Source organism: Etheostoma cragini, chromosome 24 (genome assembly GCF_013103735.1).
Source record: "Etheostoma cragini isolate CJK2018 chromosome 24, CSU_Ecrag_1.0, whole genome shotgun sequence".
NCBI lineage: Eukaryota > Metazoa > Chordata > Actinopteri > Perciformes > Percidae > Etheostoma > Etheostoma cragini.
The window spans coordinates 10,930,743-10,950,709 of NC_048430.1; the positions used below are offsets into that span (position 1 = coordinate 10,930,743).

At 41.2% G+C, this 19,967-nt stretch overlaps 2 protein-coding genes and 8 non-coding genes across 10 annotated transcripts in view; 6 read left to right on the forward strand and 4 right to left on the reverse strand.

Annotated features, from left to right (window-relative positions):
* The window catches only part of LOC117939530 (chorion transcription factor Cf2-like), a 62,056-nt gene extending 60,331 nt beyond the window's left edge, over positions 1-1,725 (forward strand). Inside the window, exon 3 of the mRNA XM_034864963.1 lies at positions 1,653-1,725. Within this exon, the coding sequence (XP_034720854.1) occupies positions 1,653-1,667 (15 nt within the window). The 3' untranslated portion in view covers positions 1,668-1,725. The remainder of the gene's footprint in view (positions 1-1,652) is intronic.
* The window catches only part of LOC117939505 (zinc finger protein 501-like), a 197,132-nt gene that overhangs the window by 151,008 nt on the left and 26,157 nt on the right, over positions 1-19,967 (reverse strand). The gene's annotated exons all lie outside the window — the stretch shown is intronic.
* On the reverse strand, positions 9,087-9,160 carry trnas-acu. Its single transcript has one exon. It is a non-coding gene; the product is annotated as a tRNA-Ser (tRNA).
* Positions 12,301-12,382, forward strand: trnal-caa. The gene has a single exon. It is a non-coding gene; the product is annotated as a tRNA-Leu (tRNA).
* trnat-ugu lies at positions 14,191-14,263 on the forward strand. Its single transcript has one exon. It is a non-coding gene; the product is annotated as a tRNA-Thr (tRNA).
* On the reverse strand, positions 15,766-15,838 carry trnat-cgu. The gene has a single exon. It is a non-coding gene; the product is annotated as a tRNA-Thr (tRNA).
* On the reverse strand, positions 16,757-16,829 carry trnat-cgu. Its single transcript has one exon. It is a non-coding gene; the product is annotated as a tRNA-Thr (tRNA).
* trnat-ugu lies at positions 17,258-17,331 on the forward strand. The gene has a single exon. It is a non-coding gene; the product is annotated as a tRNA-Thr (tRNA).
* On the forward strand, positions 18,839-18,913 carry trnat-ugu. Its single transcript has one exon. It is a non-coding gene; the product is annotated as a tRNA-Thr (tRNA).
* On the forward strand, positions 19,509-19,581 carry trnat-ugu. Its single transcript has one exon. It is a non-coding gene; the product is annotated as a tRNA-Thr (tRNA).

The window sequence follows — 19,967 nt, forward strand, 5'->3', positions numbered from 1 at the left end:
GAACTATAATTTGCCTAAATATGATTATTTTGTATTTCTGTCTGTCTGATTGATGCTTGTGTTAAGAAATAAATCAGATGTTACTTAACAGTTACTCACTACTTGAGTGGTTTTTTCATCAAGTACTTTTTTACTTTTACTCAAGTAATTATTTGGATGACTACTTTTACTTGAGTCAAATTATTCTGAAGTAACAGTACTTTTACTTGAGTACAATTTTTGACTACTCTACCCACCTCTGACCATATCTAACGTCCATGGAAAAGGACGTTAGATATGGTTGCAGCAGGTTATCTTCTCTCAGTCTCCTCCCTCTGACACAGCGCTCTCTCATTTCCTCATTCATTCGGTCTGTATCAGGCGCATTTTAGCGCAGTTTGTCATCTGCATGAATAGAAAAACCCGACTATTTTCATTTCCAGATACTGGAAAAGACAATAAAATTATGAAAAGGGTGCTTATAATCAGGTCTGACAAAAAAATACCTTTCAGTCCATAGGGAGTTGGGTTGGGAACCGAAGGGTTGCTGGTTAAAGTCCCTGTATGGACCAACGTGTGGATTGGTAGCTGGAGAGATGCCAGTTCATTTCATGCTCTTGTCCTAGGCACTGAACCCCCCCCCCCCTATATTGACACCACCATCTTCATGTTCATGACAGGTGTCATGAACATGGAGATGGTGGTGTCATTATGTCTTCTGCACATCCCTTTAAATAGTGTTACCAAAAAATCTTTGAATCAAAGATTGAATTGAGAATCCTGACACCCCTAGTCCTTGAGACTGAATATATCAAATTAGTAAAGTAGTGTTAAGATTCACATGAATAGCCGTTTGTTTGTGTTTCAGCTTTATATTCAGATGTCCAGACAGTGATTGTTGGTGAAGAACATCAGCAGGAGTGGAGCTCCAGCCTGGACCAGGAAGACAAAAAGCCCCCTCACTGTAAAGAGGAGCAGGAGGAACTCCGGATCAGTCAGAAGGGAGAGCAGCTTCAACGGCTGAAGGAGGCTGATACCATCAAGTGTACATTCACTCCTTTCCCTGTGAAGAATGAGAATGATGAAGAGAATCCCCAGTTCTCAAAGGATCATCACAAACAAACTGTAGCAATAAAAACAGAAGTTGATGGAGCGGACTGTGGAGGACCAGAAGCAGCCATGAACTCGGTTCCAGATACACATTTACAACCAGACACTGATAATGAGACTGGAGACTCTTCTGAACCTGAGACTGATGACAGTGCTGATTGGAAGGAGCCCAGAGAACCACTGTCAGGTTTAACCTCTCTGAATGAGACATTCCCTGTTAGTGATTTAAGGTGTAGTGCTGGTGAGGACAAGCGTGGGGAAAGTTTAGGCACCAGTGGACATCCGAAGAGACACACAGGATCTCATACAGTAGACAAACCATTTAGCTGCTCAGTCTGTAAGAAAGCTTTTACAGTGAATGGGAGTTTACAGAAACACATGAGAATCCACTCAGGAGAAAAACCATTTAGCTGCTCTGTCTGTAGGAAAGCTTTTATAGATAGTGGACATTTGTATAGACACATGAGAATCCACACAGGAGAGAGGCCATTTAGCTGCTCAGTCTGCAGGAAAGCTTTCATAGAGAGTGGACATTTGCAGAAACACATGAGGACCCACACAGGGGAAAGACCATTTAGCTGCTCCGTCTGTAAGAAAGCTTTTAAATGGAGTGGAGATTTACAGGCACACATGAGAATCCACACAGGAGAGAAACCGTTTAGCTGCTCAGTCTGTAAGATGGGTTTTACAGTAGGTAGAAGTTTACATAGACACATGAGAGCCCAACACCCAAGTGTTACACAGGCCCCCATTGTTTTTCTTCTCCCTGTATACTCTACCGAGGTGATCCTGATTTGATCGTTAGCGGGTACTCAAGGAAGGCTGGAGGAGCTTTTGGTTGGTGATCCCAACCAGGTTATAAGCTGTTCAGTGAAAGTGCTCATATTATACTTTTGGGCTTTTCCCCTTTCCTTTATTGTGTTATATATCAGACTGAAGCAGCTTTTGGTTGGTGATCCCAACCAGGTTATAGGCTGTTCAGTGAAAGTGCTCATATTATACTTTTGGGCTTTTCCCCTTTCCTTTATTGGGTTATATATCTTGTGCATGTTATAGGTTTACAAAGTGAAAAAGCTCAAAGTCCATCCCAAAGGCACTTACCATCTCCAACAGAAAACACTGTTCACAAACTGCTCCAAACTGCTCTGTTGTAGTCCAGCCTTTACTCCCGTGACGAACGAGTGCCATTTTATAACATGTTAAAATGCTCGCCTAGCTGCTAGCATGGCACGCCCTCCTGCTCGGCTTCTGACTGGCTGGTACTGCACATGTGCGACTCCCAGCAAAGATGGAAGAGAAATGAGAGGCCAATCCCATTTTGCAGCAATAAAATTGAAGTGAGATGAACAAAAAGAGGAATGTTTCTTTTTAGATAAAGCAGATGTTGACAGTTTCCTTTTGGGGATGCCCTTTGAAATTGGGAAAAAATATAAGTTGGGGAAAAAAGGTTATATAATTGCAATATGTTTAAAATCGCAATAATATTTTACCGTGGCATAAGTATTGTGATGATATCGTATCAGGAGGCATCTGGTGATTCCCACTCCTACTCTGTATTTAAAACAGAGAGCTCTACACACTGAGTGAAAAGAGGAGCTGTGCAGTACAACATTTTATTTTTTATTTTTATTAAACCACGTAAATCTATTCTAAGAAAACATCTAAATACAATTCTGAATCAGAAAATTAGCACATGTGCATGTGTGTTTTCTATAGGGGTTCTAACAAGGGCAGACTGCTCAGAGACCAATACTGCCTTTAATTATTTTAGTCAATTATACTTTTTGTATTCTTTAACAATGAAGAATTGTGCATGTTACTCTACCATGTGCATCATATTTTGCATCCGTAGCACACAAGTTGTGTTTTCTCCAGTGAACTGGGACTTTAATTTGGGAGGATTGTACAATTGTAAAAACAATTGTGAATGTACATACTAGTTCAATCTTAGTTCACTGGTTCAGTAACTATTTAGTGTAGGCTGCGGTGCATTCATGGAACAACAGGGAGAGGGGGGAATGTATGATGAATACAATGTGTTACGGTCATGTTAACAGTGTGCATGGAATTTATCACGTCATTATAGTGTCTAGATTTTAGAGTCAAATTTCTTCAGTGTCTTACTTTTCTATGACCAAATATGGGCAATTTTACTTTTTCATAACTTTTCTACTATGACTTTTTAATTTAATTTTTACACATATACTTATTGAACAAGTTTTTCAACATACACTAGTAGGACTTTTTTCAACATGCGATAATATTTTTCACTTTTTTGACTTTGGTTGACATACCATTCTGTATCATTTTTCATTTTTGCTATAGTACGAGTTATTTATCACTTTTGTCCACATACTATAACTTCTTTACCACTTTTTGCAACAAACTATACCAAGACCTTTTTTGGCATAGCATAATATGACCATCACTTTTTTGTAAATACTATAGTATGACTATAGTATCACTTTTTGGACATGCTATACTATGACTTTTTCCAAAACACTATTCCATGACTTTTTATCATTTATTTGCACCTGAGAGTCCACTATGGATTGCTCATGCAACAAATGAAGGCAATTAATACCTTAATAAGTACATAATTGTAAATATTTATATAAAAATACATCAATTAGTTCAATTGATATATTACAAGGATCTGTTCTTAATGTGAGAGATAGCCATGCCCCCTGATTTGCATATAAGAACCAGAAATTAATAGAGGGAAATAAATATATGTGGATTTATGAAATAAAAGTCTCTTGAATAAATAAATATGGACTTATGAAATAAAAGTACCATGAAATAATTAAAAGTAAAAACCTTTAATATATTTATTTAACTCTTTGATTAATTTTTACATGCATATTTTCATTTATTTATGTATGTGTTGCCTTATTAATTTATTTCATGATGTTTTTCAAAGGCATATTTATTTATATATTTATGAATTTATTTATGAAGTTACTTTATATTGAATAAAACGGCTTTCCATAATACTCTACCATGACTTTGCATAATTGTTTTGGACATGCTATACTATGACATTTTTTTTAAACATACTATTCTATGACTTTTTTATACCTTTTCTAACATACAATACTATGAGTTTTTTGACACGCTATACTTTTGTCGACATGCTATACTATAACTTTTTGCACTTTTTTTGATATAATATACTATGACTTTTTTAATCACTTGACTTTTTTCCGCATTTAAATAACAAAAAATATAATTGTAAACAAAAATTATAATTAGCAGTAATGTTTTCTATGATGGATGTTGAAGATTAAGAACAAGGCTTTTAAACAAGTTGTTTAGGATTAATTAACAGGCTTGAATCAAAGATGGTTCCAACACGGGGGGAGAGACTTTGTCACGATTTGTCTAGTACTTGAACCCATAAGCAGACCCGGACAAGGTAAGTTGGAATAACAAGGTGAGTATTTATTTGTAGTATGAATATTGAAGTGGGTATTTTTGGCAGTGGGTGAATTAGGGAAGCTGGAGGGTTTATGCATATCTGAGAATGCAACTGTGAAGTTGTCGGCCAGACAGGCGTGAGTTTCTATCCAGGTGATTCACTGTAGACAGAGGAACAGGAGGCGGGTTAGCGACAGGCAAAAATACTTTTAAACACTAGAGGCAAGATACAAGCGCTAACATACTGGTTAGGCTAACAATCCAGCAGGGAACAGAGGTCTGGTTACAGCTTATATGGAGCAGAGGGGATCATTAGGACCGGGGGTTCAGGTCGCAGATAACAGCAGGTGCGTGTAGTAGGATGATCAGCAGCAATGTGTTCAGGAAACTCAGGACAAACAGACTTCAGGTTAGAGCAAAAGCAAAACAGGCTCAACATGCTGGAGCCATGACAGAAGTGGCTCGGGCATAACATTAGACCAAAACTACACGTATATCATAGGATTTATTTATTATGGCTATGACAGAAAGTAAACTGATAATGGATCTTTACCAAATAATTCAAGTTTGTAGCAGATTTGACAATAACCAGTGATTATTGATTATTATTGATTATTGTTTTCATCTTCATCCAACTTTGAATTGCAGCTGTGTTTGGAAGGCTCTGTGACCCTAAATCAACCTGTTTTGTCTTAAAGTCTAAAGCTACATGAGACTTGTAGTTAACCTGCAAAATGGCCCCAAAAGAAATGCTGTCGTGTTGTTAATTTAATTTTTTTCTTTGGCTGACCCACATGTCCCTCCAGACAAAACCCTATATTTAGTACATTATAATTAACATATGAAATAATTTGAGCCAACGTTTTTGGGGTTTAGGATGCCAATGAGTGTTTTTCCTCTGATTTCTACATCAAACTATATTACACATGACGGTAGTGTAACTTAACATTTAAACAACAATAGACCAACAAACATGAGATTATTTGTGTGTTAGGGTTTGTGTGTATGCAGTAGTTCTTGTATAGGTGATTGATTGATATTTTTGTTTGACCACTTACATACAAAAATATGACCACTGTACCCTCCCAAGTTAACCCACGTAGCTGTGGGGTGCCTTCTTCTTCCTTCCCACCCGTTGTGGACGTGCACGCACACAGACACCCATACCCATACAGATCCACATACACGCACGCACACATGCGAACAGACATGCACACCGACCCAAACACACACACATACAAAAAAACACAGACCCACACACACATGGACAGACAGACAACACACAGACAGACAGACAGACAGACCCACACACACAGAAAGAGCCAGCCACACACGCACAGACAGACAGAAACACAGACCCACACACACACACAAGACAGACAGACAGACAGACAGAACCACCCCCACACACACACACACACACACACATAAAGACAGACAGACAGACTCACATACAGACAGCCCCCCCACGCCATACACACACTCCGACAGACAGTCAGACCCACACACACAGAGACAGACAGAGCCAGCCACACACAGTCCCGCAGGCACGCACACAGACACACACACACACACACACACAGACCCACCCACACACAGACAGACGGACCCTCACAGAAGGACAGACAGATACTATACCATTACAGATGCCTTTCTCTTCCTCAGCAAGGCAGAAGCTTTCTGTACCACTTCTTCTTCTTCTTCTTCTGTTTTTTCATTAATTGGCTCTGAACATCTTCCAGCTGGGACATCAAGGTGCTCTCAGTCCTCTCCCACTCCTCGTTCTCTCCCTTCATCTGATATAATTTGATTTTCAAGTCTTGAGTAATGAAAATCTGCAAGTCCACATCTTTTAAGGCTTTTTGCAGCCTTTTGCTGGTTTTGACCAGCTGGGATTTTAGTTGCTCTGTTTCCCTGGGTGGGGTGTGGACATGTTGAGCCAGAGCTGTATCCAGCTGGGCTCTATAGGAAGCCTGGCATCTTTCCAGTCTTTCCTCTGCCTCCTCCTCCTGTTCTCGGAGAGCTTCTTCCATCTTGCTCAATTTGTCCTTCAGCTCCTGAGCTTGAGCCCTGTCCATCTGCACATAGCTCTCCAACTCTAACTCCACATTGGTGGGCTTACTTACCTTGTGCATCTGCCTCTCTTTACAATGCTCCATCTTCTGAGTCTCCACTTCCTTTTTCAGGGCCTCCTTGTCTCCCTTAATCTGCTCCAATTCATCCTCCAGGTCTTCAGTAATGAAGTACTGCAGGTCCAGATCTTTTAGGGCTTCTTGCAGCCTGTTGCTGGTTTTGAGCAGCAGGGATTTCAGATGCTCCGTTTCCCTGGGTGGGGAGTGGACACGTTGAGCCAGAGCTGCATCCAGCTGGGCTCTATGGGAAGCCTGGGATCTTTCCAGTGTCTCCTTTGCCTTCTCTTCCTGTTTTTGGAGAGCTTCCTCCATCTTGCTCAATTTGTCCTTCAGCTTCTTACCTTGAGCCCTCTCCATCTCCAGATAGCTCCTCAACTCTAACTCCATGTTTGTGGTCTTACTTACCTTACTCTGCCTGTCTCTTACCAGTCTCTTGCTGGTATTGACCTGCTGGGATTTTAGATGCTCTGTTTCCCTGGGTGGGGAGGGGACACGTTGAGCCAGCTGAACGTTCAAGTCCCACATCTTCCTCTGCATCAGCTCTTTCTCATGGCTCCAACTGCTGCCCTCTCTCTGTTGTTGGAGCTGATCCAGGTCCTCTCGGATGATCAAGTGAACTCTTCCCTCAGATTCACATTGGGTGAGCGTCGCCTCGCTGTCCTTCAGCTCACACCGTACTTGTTCTTCAAGGTAACTGAGGTAGAAATTCAGTTGTGGTTTAATCTCTCCGGAGTTGAATTCCATGTTTTCCAGTGTTTTTTCTCCTGTTGCAATGTGCATCTTTGGATTGTCAAAGTCAAACTGTCTCTGATACAAACTGCTGTCTGGGTGAATTTGTGTCAGAACTCAAGTTTGGTTCTAGTATCCAGTGTTGTTATGGCTATCCAAGTGTTGTTATGGCAACAACAAAAACATGTATTCCTTGGTTTTTCGTGGAATCACATTCTAGCTGTGATTCTATTGTTGCTATGGGACACCAGTTTGTTTATGTTTGAATATGCAATATGAATATAATGATTTCTGATGATTCCTGAAATATCATCTTATAAGTAAGAACACTTTATGAAATATGCGAGGGAAAAACATGGATGGCTTTGCACAAAAGCGATAAACACAAGTATGCGCCAGCTGGGATACCATTTTCTCTTACTCCATAAACCATGTGCACTCAGCAACTACCTATTATTTAGGACGTGCATTTACCAGAATAATTAAAAGAAATGGTGTGCACATCCCACCTTCTGGCAGGTGCAAGATAAATAGCAAGTAAAGTGAAAAAATGCAACACTGCTTTATGCTCCCATAATTTAATGCAAAAGGCAACTTTTCTTCTTTGCATTGCAAAGATCCAGGACTTTTGAACAACGTATTGACCAATACAGTCAGCATTCTTACCTCAGCTGACACACTCACGCTACGCAGGCAGTGTGCAGGAGCCCTAAGCTTCCAATGTAGGACGGAAGGAATTCATCACGTTGAATACTTTAAAATCTTCACAATAAAGCTGCAAAAACCCCTCAGACAAAAGGTTTTTCTTCGCTTCGAAAATCAGGCAATAACTTTGTTGCACTTGTTAAGAAAATGCCACCATATTCAAACACTAAGTTACCTTTAGCTTTAACCTCTAAGCTACAGCGCCTCCTACAGGATGGCCTGTCTTGCAAAGTTATGGGATTTCCCCAAGAGTATATGGCTGCAGCCCGGGGCGTCCCATGTTGTTCGTCCCGTCTCATGCGTAGGTGTGTCCAACGGTAAATCCAGAGGGTCAAAAATGCGAAATCGCGAATAATTTTCCAGATGAAATCACGGGTAAATTCGTGACCACATTGCAATCAATTGAAAAAACGTTAAAAACTGTTAAAGTAACAATTTTGTCATACATATAGTTTGCTGATTTCTGAATGTTACGGTTGTGTTGACAAGATAAATGCAGACTAGCCTATCGTCTGGAATAAAATAAGCCTGCATCAACTATCATGCCATTTCACTCATAACAGAGTCAGACTTAATTCCCCAGCCACTACACCGTCTGATTGGCAGCCAACTTAAGGACACGTCTGGGGATGAAATGCAACCAGAGGTAATCTTTGTAACAATTAGTTTTGCTGTTTAGTTTTAGTTTTGCTGTTGTATAGTATTTGTTTGGTTTTGCTGTATAGTATTTGTTTTGCTGTATAGTATTTGTTTGGTTTTGCTTTATGGTATTTGTTTTATTGTATAGAATTTGTTTTGTTTTGCTGTATAGTATTTGTTTTGCTGTTGTATAATATTTGTTTTGTTTTGCTGTGTAGTATTTGTTTTGCTGTTGTGTACTATTTGTTTTGTTTTGCTGTATAGTATTTGTTTTGCTGTTTTTAATATATGAATTCCCTGTGCGACGTCCTTGAGTACCAAGGAAGGCGTCTTTAAATAAAATGTATTGTTATTATTATCTCTGCAACAACAAGATGCTGCTGGGATTTGAACCCAGGATCTCCTGTTCAGTAGACAGGCACTTTAACCAACTAAGCCACAACACCTCTGAAAGTACCATATAAGGTTCTCAATCATGTCACGTTCTGGGCAGTAACCCAGATGTGTGATCATATTGGAGCACTGAACAACTGAACAGAGTACAGTGGAGTATTGTACACTTTGGATAATTTAGGTGAATGTAGCATTGTCTAAACAACAGAAAAGCATCCAAGATGTAAAGGCACATAGTATATTATGCAAATTAAACAGGGTGAAAGAGAATTGAGGCTTTAATATTACAGTATTGCTTGTGAAGAAGCTGTGGCTTTTTTGGTTAAAGTGTCTGTAGGTTGAGCCCTTTGAACTGGTATAAGCAATTAAACACAACACTTTTCTTCCCATTGTGGCTCACCATGTGGTGCGGGATGTACCACGATTCCATATCTTGCTGGATTCTAGCTTGATCACGGAGTTGCATAGCAGAGTTTTCCATCCACTTCCACGGGCATAGTCTTCTCTTCAAGCAGACTAACTGCCTCCTGGTATTGTCTTGACCTGGGGCCTGTTGCACAAAACTAGGATAAGGGATTAAGTAGTGATATTCAAGTTATCCTGGATGAATTTAGCTTGGACTCGGTTGTACGAAACCAGATTGAATTAAACCCAGCCAAGTAACCATGGAGATTTATTATTTGCGGCTAGCCTTGTCCAGAGCAGGCTAACAGCCAGGCTAAGATTAATCCTGGAGTGTCAAATCAGCTGCCGTCTGATCCAAAATAAACGTGTTTAACAGTTATTCCGTTGTGTTTGGCTTTGTTTTTATTAACGTGCATTAGCCTATTTGTCACTATTGTTGTTGCAAGTTTGATTTAAACCCTACTACAGTTGTTTAGATGGTTAGAAATGGTTGCACTGGCACCCAGATGCGGAGTGGGACTTTTCCCAGTACTGTTTCGAGGCTGCCTGGCGTGCGGCCGCAGTGGCCGCTGCCCGGTGGCCGCTGCCTGCCGGCAGACCTGCGAGTCATATCAGTGTCCACTCTCTCTGTAAACGTAGAGATGAGCAGCGCAGCGTCCGTGGTCTCAGCTTCAGGTTAACACAGGACGCGCTCCGAAGATTAAGTGTGACGATATTAATGTAGCGATATTCCCAGATAATAATAATGGCAGACTGGTTTAGAGACCAATACAGACATGATTTAATTTTCTTGTTGCTTATTCTTCTCTAATAAAGGACAGTTTGTGTTCCTCCTTAATATGTAGGCCTATATATGTTTTTTCTTATTGGTTTCGTAACTTTCTCAGTTAGTCTCACATCCCTGGACCAATAACATGGCCTATATACAGTAAGTGTGTAGTGTAGTTTACATTCATCACACCGGTGACACCGCAATGGTCTTAATTCTTTTTATTTTGGTGCGGTCTTGTCGAATAAACCATGAATATTGTTCTACAAATGCTCACAGCGTGTATTGAAGTCACTTACCTTTATTTCTAGTTGTTGTCCCTTTCTGATTGTTCTGTATGAACATTACTTGTACAAAGAATTAGATGAAGCTTATAGAGATTTGTGCATATGGTTGTAAAACATGTTCTCGCGTTGTGAATAAGGGTTTGAAATTAAGCCTATAGTCCTTAGGGTCCATTTCCCGAGGAACATTAATTCCCTCTGCTCACTTTTAAGGCAAAGGCTAAATAATAATACGTTTTATTTATATACTGCTTTACATGGTAGGCTACTCAAAGGTACTTTACAGTAAAACCAGCACATTTATCACTTAAAAACAGAAACATGAAACTAGCATATTTAAAGCAATTAAAACACAGTGTAGCCTACAACTTTAGAAAATGTGGAGTGACTAGTAGGCTAAGTAGATATTTTTACATCCATTCAGTCGGGTCCGCTATGTTGGCCCTTTTCTCTCCGTTTGAGCCGTATTTCCCTTTTTGCATCTTCCCCTCCTCATTACTTTCTATTAGAAGCTGCTGCTCATTGGGTGAAACATATGGCGAATGCTTCTTCTCAATTCTGCATCAGTAAATCTGTGATCGATACCATGGTCTATGTGAGAAAGCCGTGAACGTGCACTCATCCCAGCTATCTACACCTGGCTTGACATAGCTTCACCTGTTCATCCTGGCTCGGCAAACGTGCAAACGATTAACCCGCGATGAGCGGATCGCACTAAGTCAAGCCTCGCTTTTTCCCTTATCCTGGATATCTTTATTCTACTTTCATGCAACAGGCCCCCGGTCACCACTTTCACATTTCTGTATGGCAACACACCCAGCTGTAAGAGCTTCCCAGCGCTCTAATAGAGCTCCACGTTGGAAGGAAGAAGGCACTGTTGCGGTCGTAGCTGTAGCTCCCGAGCTGCTGTGAAGGCTCTGTTGATGCAGAAACTTTTCTTGGGCTGAGACACGGAAGGATACAAAGCCCCCACATCGAGAGTTTGGACATCCTGCCGGATTGTTCTGAGGATGAGATCTTCTCCCTTTAATCCAAGCTTCTCTGCTGCAGCTGGAAGGAGCATTGTGTGCTCAGACCCATCATCTATTATGCCATAGGTGTCCAGTTATGCAGGATCACTCTAATGACCTTCAATAGCACCCGGTTGCAGTAAATCGGATACAAACCAATAAACAGGGGACAGTTGGGTGCTACTTTGGATCTTGCCAAAAGGAATGCCAGGTAGGTCTTGCCCTGATTGTCCTCTGTTTGTAAGTAAGCTACAGCTCTTTCGGAAGCGTTGCAGAATGTTTGGACCTCACGTATGACTCTGTCGCAGTCAACTTCAGGAATATAGCACCTAGGCCGGTGGATAGAAGGCAAGATCTGTAGTTCCCCTGTCCACTCGTTCCAGGAATCTAGAAGCTCCTGTGGGAGGAGAGTGTCATCCCATTCCCTGCCAGCACCTTGTACACGTTCCACACAGTTAGCACTCCTTAATCCACAGGTCTGTGCTTGTACCCCAAGGTGTCGGACTGGAAGTGCCAGCTGAGCCTGAGGGTAGATTCTGGAGCCTCTGCTACCTCTTGAGTAACCCAGAGCTCCACTGGCCCACTGGTGCAGCTTAAACCATCCGGAGGCTAGGAGGATCCAAGTAGAGTACTCCAGTAGCTGCGTTTGAGAGGCAGCTCCTTTCTGTAATGAAGTATGTCTGGCCTGGGGGCTTCTCAACTGTAAAAATGTAATGCATTTGACAGCTGTGATGGCCGAGTGGTTAAGGCATTGGACTCAAAATCAAATACGGTCTCCCTGCGCAGGTTCAAACCCTGCTCACAGCGACTTCTTCATACAGCATTGGTTTTCAAGCAGTGATTTGGGAAGGATTGTTAGAGCAGATTTAATGCAACCTGCTGGACACTAGTGGTTGTGCAGGATATTAAGTTAAACACAGAAAGAAAATAAAAAATCTGGTTAACCTTCCAAAAAAATACACCGGACAGAGACAGGCCTGAAGTCAACAGGTCTTGTAGTTGTGTTTATAGAAACTGCATCCTGTTATGTCACGCAATCGTACGTGAATTTGCGAGATCTCGTGGGTCGCTGCCTGTGTGGCGTCAGCAAAAGCGTTTATGTTGCGTGGCAATTTCTTTGTCTTTGCACACCAGAAACTTGTTTGGCGTGGCTCTTCTGTTGCTTCTAGCCTTGTCTGTACGCATGTTTGTTTCTTATTGAGATGTGATTTTCGACCGGTCTTATACATTAATTTGATTACATTATTTGATTACATTATGAAGGTAATGTTACTGTTGAGCTCTTGGAAACTCTAAAGGTGAACTTGTTAATTGTTAATAAAATGACATTTGGGGAGAGAGTTTGGGATATTTACTGCACTCATGCAGTAGTATACTTCCTGTTGAACATAAATACATACTGGCTTGATAACAGCAAAGACGTTGGGAGTATTGTACGGTGGCCAACAGGGGCAAACGTCATGCAACTTCAGAAAACACATGGAAATAGACTGAACACAAGCAAATTTAGAAAGCAACATCATTCATTTGAAAAAACGTCTGCACAGCACACAACCAAATACACAAATGCTCTGCAAATACACAAGTTATGCAAAATGAAAAGCACACAAACCCCCAAAACAAATGCAACAAAAAAAACGCTGCATCCAGAGTCCACAACGGAAGTTCTCCAGGCTTCTAGAGGGGGCGCTGAGTGAAACAGCTGATCTTCGATGGAGCACTCTGCCTTTTTATTAGAGTCTGGTATGGCTGCAGCCTGGAGACCTTGGTTTCTTTTCAGAAATCCCCCCAGAATGGCCCCAACCCTAATCTCACAAATTAACAAAAACAACCCAAATAGTACCAAAGTCACTCAGTTCACTTCAATGATCAATGAATCAATGAACCATTTTGTGTAAATTTATTAAATAGCTACCTCTTTTGATTTGTCAACTCTCTATTATATCAGGGGCCCTTTATGATGCATTTACTTATGCATTATGCAGTTTTTTAGACCACAATTCAGTCAAGTTAAGTCAAGTTATTTTATAGCTTTTTTGCTTTGAATGTTCACATTTATTTAACAAAATATTGTGAATAAACCATCATGTACACTTATTGGCTCACGTTCTGTCACTATATCTGTTAAAATATAAATATAAATGATTACTTTAAATGTTGTCAGCTAATTTAATGGTTTTAACTTCCTTTAATAATATAAACACCCAGTAATAGTAAATCGAGGCGTTCATCAATCAGTCAGTATATTATGCAAAGTATACAAGGTGATAGAGAATAGAAGTTTTAATATTACCATTGTACTTGAGGAGATGCTGTGTCTTAGTTGGTGAAAGTAACACAAGCGGTTGAAATGGGTGTCCTCAGGAGGGGGGGGGGGCTGGCGTCTCTAACCCAATGGATGTTGGGGGCTCGTAGTAGCTCCTTTGCGTCGAAAGGAACCAGTTGAGATGGTTCGAGCATCGGGTAAGGATGCCTCCTGGGGGTTTAGACCCAGGACTAGGTAGAGAGATTATATGGCCTATCCCCAAGTCGGAGTTGTTTGATGTGGCTTGGGAAAGGGAGGTTTGGGGTCCCCTGCTGGAGCTGATGGAAGAAGATGGGTGGGCTGAAAAGCAGGTGCTGTAGCTTAGTGGTTAAAGCGCATGTCTTGTAAACAGGAGATCCTGGGTTCAAATCCCTGTAGTGCCTGAGAATCACTTAACATGATTCTCAATCCTTAAAAAAAGCCAAATTTTTCAGAGAACAAAAGTGACATGTTGTTATGTAACACTTCATGTCTCCTTGTTTAGCAAGTAAAATGCTTTTGGTTGGAGGTTCTTTTGCAACTTTAATGTGAAGATTATAAAGTTTTTAACTTTATGAATTCCTTCAGTCTTGCTTTCGAAGCTTAGGGCTCCTGCACACTGCCTGCATGGCGTGAGCATGTCAGCTGCAGGTTAGCATGCCTACCATATTGGTCAATACTGTTAACATGGGAGTAATAAAAATAGACACGCCACACAGCAAACGCTGTGTTAACTGGTAAGGAAGACTAATTTAGGACTGTCTTTTAAGCTGATTCCAGTTTTCAACTGGAAACTGTGTTTGAAGCCAAACTGGATTTGTGGCGACAGCGCATGAACAGAGACATATTGGACAGGTTTCAAACATTAGCTGTGATTTTGGGTGCGACTAAGCCTTCATTCTTCCAGATGGTGCACGATCACCTGTCTTTGCTTTTAAAGGAGTTTGAGTGCTACTTCCCAACCACAAAAGACCCACAAAGGGGCAAGATATGGATCCGCGACCCATTTGAATCTAGCATGTCTGTGCAAGAAGAAGTTCAGCTGTTGAAGACCTCAAAGTAAAAATCTTAAAAGTATGGGATATCTTTAGCAGGAAAAGATACCCCCCCCCGATTTCATAACACCATACCTGTCTTTTAATGTAAATATAAATGTGCTGTATTTATATAGCGCTTTTCCAGTCTTAACGAGTGCTCAAAGCGCTTTTACATCTACAGGAAACATTCACCATTCACACACATTCATACACTGTGGCCGGGGCTGCCGTACAAGGTGCCACCTGCTCATCAGACAAACATGCACACACATTCACACTCCGATGCGCAGCACCGGGGGCAACTCGGGGTTTAGTGTCTTGCCCAAGGACACTTCGACAATGACTGCAGGGGCGGGGATCGAACCACCAATTGGCAGGCAACCGCTCTACCACTGAGCCACAGCCGCACCCCATGACTAACTCCATTGTGTTGTTTGTTGTGCCCGACTACGAGCACTTATGAACACCCGCCCAACTCTTCCTCTGATTGGCTCACCACAAAATTTTGCTCAACCTCAAGCAATGGTCAGCATTCATGCGCTTGTCTCGTGCAAGGCTCAGAGATCTAGTTGGTCTGATGAAAAAAAACTATTGTTTAATAATAATAAAAATTAATAAATTATAGTAACGCGCCGCATTTTTTGGCATTAACGCTAAAGGCATTATCAAGATGGGAAGAATGTTGTTAAGTTGGCTCTTAAAGTTTGTAACGTTGGTCCAGAGTTTTTTGAATGACAAGTGCAACATGGACACATGTAATTTTACAAAACAACGTTCCATGTCTCTTTTGCGCTCTGGAAAATCATGCAACAACCTGGTTGCAATTGTTAAGATACCACCATACGCAAACACTAAGTTTACTGATAACCAGGCACTGCTGGGATTTGGACCCAGGATCTCCTGTTTACGATACAGGCGCCTTAACCACTAAGCTACAGCGCCTCATAGAGGCCTTGATTGTCATGCAAGAATACAATGAGACAGTGAACAGGGTTCTATCCATCCATTTTTGTCAACCAGCTCCAGCATGGGACTCCAAACTTCCCTTTTCCAAGCAATTGGGGAATCCCGAGGCGTTCCCAGGCCAGGTTGAAGATATAGCTTTCATTCTTAAACTGCATGTTGCGTTAAAATGTGTTGTAACTAGCGTTACTGAGGTTGTAGCGACTATAATATTACCAAAATTTAATCAGTAATGCGTTATGTTACTGCGTTACAGCAAGAAGTAGCCTATGTTATTGTATATTACTGCCTGTGGATCCTGGGTTCAAATCCCAGTGGCACCTTGTTGTTGCAGAGATTACCTCATGTAAATAATGTATGTCCAATACCCATGCTTCCCATTAAACCGCCCTGGTAGCAAATGACAAAGGAAAGGAGGGAGGAGGGGCTAGAATGTGTTACTTTTGTAACACGTTACACTCCCAATACTGCCAGTCAGTATACTGTAGCTTTAGCTTATAAAAGGTAATAGACAAATTAAGATTTAACATTTTAGCTACTCGTGAGGTGCTGTGGCTTAGTTGATGAGATGGGTGATGAGATGTGGATGATTGGGACAATGAGAAGGAGTGGGTTAGCGTTCTCAAACTGATGAAGGGAGAGACCTGCAAGGTACTGCTACCTTTTCTGCAGACTGGCTGCCGAATAGGATTGATCTGCCAAGGACTGGATAAAAGCCAGACTTGTTATTAAGTTAGCAGTAAAAGTTTTTAACTTGGTAAAGAGTTCGTGCAACATGGACACATGTAATGTTACAGAACACAACAACGTTACATGTAATTTTTGTTGGAAAATCAGATAATGTTACGATTGATAAGAACACACCACCACATGCAAACACTAAATTAACTAATAATTAGGCACTGCTGGGACTTGAACCCAGGATCTCCTCTTTACGAGACAGGCGCTTTAACCTCTAAGCTACAGCGCCTCCAACACTTGGGGTCCACTGCTGGAGCTGCTCAACGAAGATGGATGGATGGAAGGAACCCTGTTCACTAGCTTGTTGTATTCTTGCAAGACAGGCCAACCAGTAGGAGGCGCTGTAGCTTAGTGGAGTGTAAGACGTTTGCTTGCTATTCTGGATCTTGCCAAAAGGAAAGCCAGGTAGGTCTTGCCCTGATTGTCCTCTGTTTGTAAGTAGGCTACAGCTTTTAGAAGTGTCGCGGAATATATCAATCTCACGTACGACTATGACATATGACGTATGATTACCGTGTTACAGCAAAAAGGAATACATTACTGTATTTGCCATACTTTAGTAACATATTACTCCCAATACTGCCATCAGTACACTGCATATTTAGCTTATACAAGGTAAAAGACAAATTAAGACTTAACATTGCAACTACTCTTGGAGGTGCTGGGGCTTAGTTGGTTAAAGTGCCTGTCTTGTAAACAGGAGACCCTGGGTTCAAATCCCAGCAGCACAAGCTTGTTGTTGGTGTACCTCTGTTAGCATCATGTCTACCCTATCCCGATTAAGCTACCCTAGTATCAAATAAAAAGGCAATTTACACTGAAACACTACATTAACACAGACATAAGATAATACATGTTAAACACAAGTTTAAGCTACAACATACACCAAGTTCATTCATCAGCCATTTCTGTTCATTTTGCCTAATTATGTTGTTTGTACACTGTGTACACTGTACACTGGAGCCTCTGCTACCATTTGAGTAACCCAGAGCTCAAGGTTGTCTTCTCTGGCCTCCTTTGGCAGGTGATAAACTACGCTGGAAACATTTCTGGCCCACTGGCGCAGCTGGAACCCTCCAGAGGCTAGGTGCGCCCGTAGCTTGTCCACTAGCTGTGTGGCATCCCTTGATGTTTGCAGGCTCTGGAGGTAGTTATCAACGTAGAAACATCTTTCCACTGATGAACGGACAGTATATCCAGACGCACAGTGATCTTAGACATGCTTCTGCAAGGCAAAGCTTGCGACTGCCAGGTACTTATACCTCTTCTGCTACTGGATAGGATTGATCCGCCAACCCTAGGCGAGCTGCTGTGAGGGCTCTGTTAATGGAAACTCTTCTTGGGCTGAGAGACGGGGAGACACGGAATGACAGCTCCAGCACTTGTTTTTACTAGCCTAGAGGACATATACATAAGGAGATCAGAATTGGTCCAAGCACTCTCAGTGTAAGAGGTTTAAAAAGCTTTTATTGGCTTTAAAGCAGGTTGGATAAAAACATACTTTCACCAACTTTATCCACATTATTACTGAACTTCAGTCTTCATACCTGTACCCTTTAACTGTATTTACATGTATAGATTCAAGTCTGGATAAAAAACAGTCTTGTTATCAAGTTGGCTGTAAGAGTCTTAAACTTGGTTGAGAGTTTTTGAATGATAACTAATGAGAAGGAGTGTCCTGGTGTTGTTAAACTGCTGAAGGGAGAGACCTGCCAGGTACTTATACCTCTTCTGCAGAGTTACCTTTATGCAGGATCACTCTGATGACCTCGGTCGATCCAACTATTGTTTATGAGGTAGCTCCTTTGGTGCTCTACTGTTAACATCATAACGGACTTGCAAAGGTTTCCCTTGAGAAAGACCACAAAGCTTCTTGAGCATAGACTGTGCTGATGGGACCTTCCATGTGCATCATTGTCACATTAAGGGCAATATGTCACAGGTCCAACAGTGGTGCCCCGTGGAGCTGTCTTGGTAACAAACTGACGTTATGGTTGCATTTCTCACAGAAATTGTGCAACAGGTTTAACGAATGTGTTCAATCCATTTCCCTTCACAAAAAAACATTTGCAAAGCAGAGTTTGAAATGGCTTTCAACAGTATTGTTCAAATCCCTGCTCATTGTTCTCAAATATCATTTATGGTAAATGGTCAAATTTATCAGTGAGTCAGTATATTACGCAGCGCATACAAGGTGAAAGAGAATTTAAGGATTAACACTACAGAAGCTGTCACAGAGGTGCTGTGGCTTAGTTGGTACAAAGTACCTGTCTTGTAAACAGGAGATCCTGGGTTCAAATCCTAGCAGCACCTTGTTGTTGGGTTCTATCTGCGGGTTTGCCCAATCCCCATGCTACAGTACTATGCTGGTAGCCAAAAAGTAAAAAGATAACACAAAGTGTGGTTTCACTTTACACTACATTAATACATTTTAAGATGTTACATGAATAGTCAGCATAGACTATAATACACACTTAGCTTTATTCATCAACAATTTCTGTTAATTTGGGTCAATGATGCTGTTTTGATGAAAATTGATAATTTGACAATGAGCTCTCATCCACTCTGTGAGGAAGAGCCTGGAAGACCTCAAATCAAGCAGTCGGGCCCTTAGGTGCCTTGGCCGGTAAAGTTCAAGTTTATTTACTCTCTGACCTCAGTCAACATCACATGTACCTTAAACCCCACCCAAAAGTGATGTCACAGGTCCAACAGTGGTGGCCCGTGGAGTTGTCTGGTTAAAAAACTGACATTATGCTTTTAACGTCAGGTTTAATGAATGTGTTTAATCCATTTCCCTTCACAAAAAGCATTTGCAAAGCAGAGTTTGAAATGCCGTTCAAGAGTATTGTTTCCATCCCTGTTTGCTAGCTCATTATATTTTTACAACAGGACTGTACCAGTAGGAAGCGCTGTAGCTTAGTGGTTATAGCGCCTGTCTTGTAAACAGGTGATCCTGGGTTAAATTCCCAGCAGTGCCTGATTATCTGCAGATACAGTAACCCATTCGTTACATGTTGTTATGAATCTAAAAAACTGTACTCACAGCATGTCTCTTCATAACTCCTGTTAAATCATATTACTCTAAGGCCATCCAAAGTGAATTTGTGTTTGTTTGGTTTGTAATAGATCAATGTTAGATTATCTTGTTTTTAAGGGTTTTTAAATTGTTCTTTGTGTGGAACAAAGGATTAGAGGAATACGTCACAAACCAGGCCAGGGTCTTGAGAGTGTTGGTCAGCAGTTGTTCCCAGCTAACAATTTTTGTTTCCCGGAACGTTCTGGGAATGTTCGTTTTTGGTTGTGGGAACGTTCCCTGAAGGTTTTTTTTGGTTGTAGTTTGGTTGTCTGTAGGTTAATTGGAAAG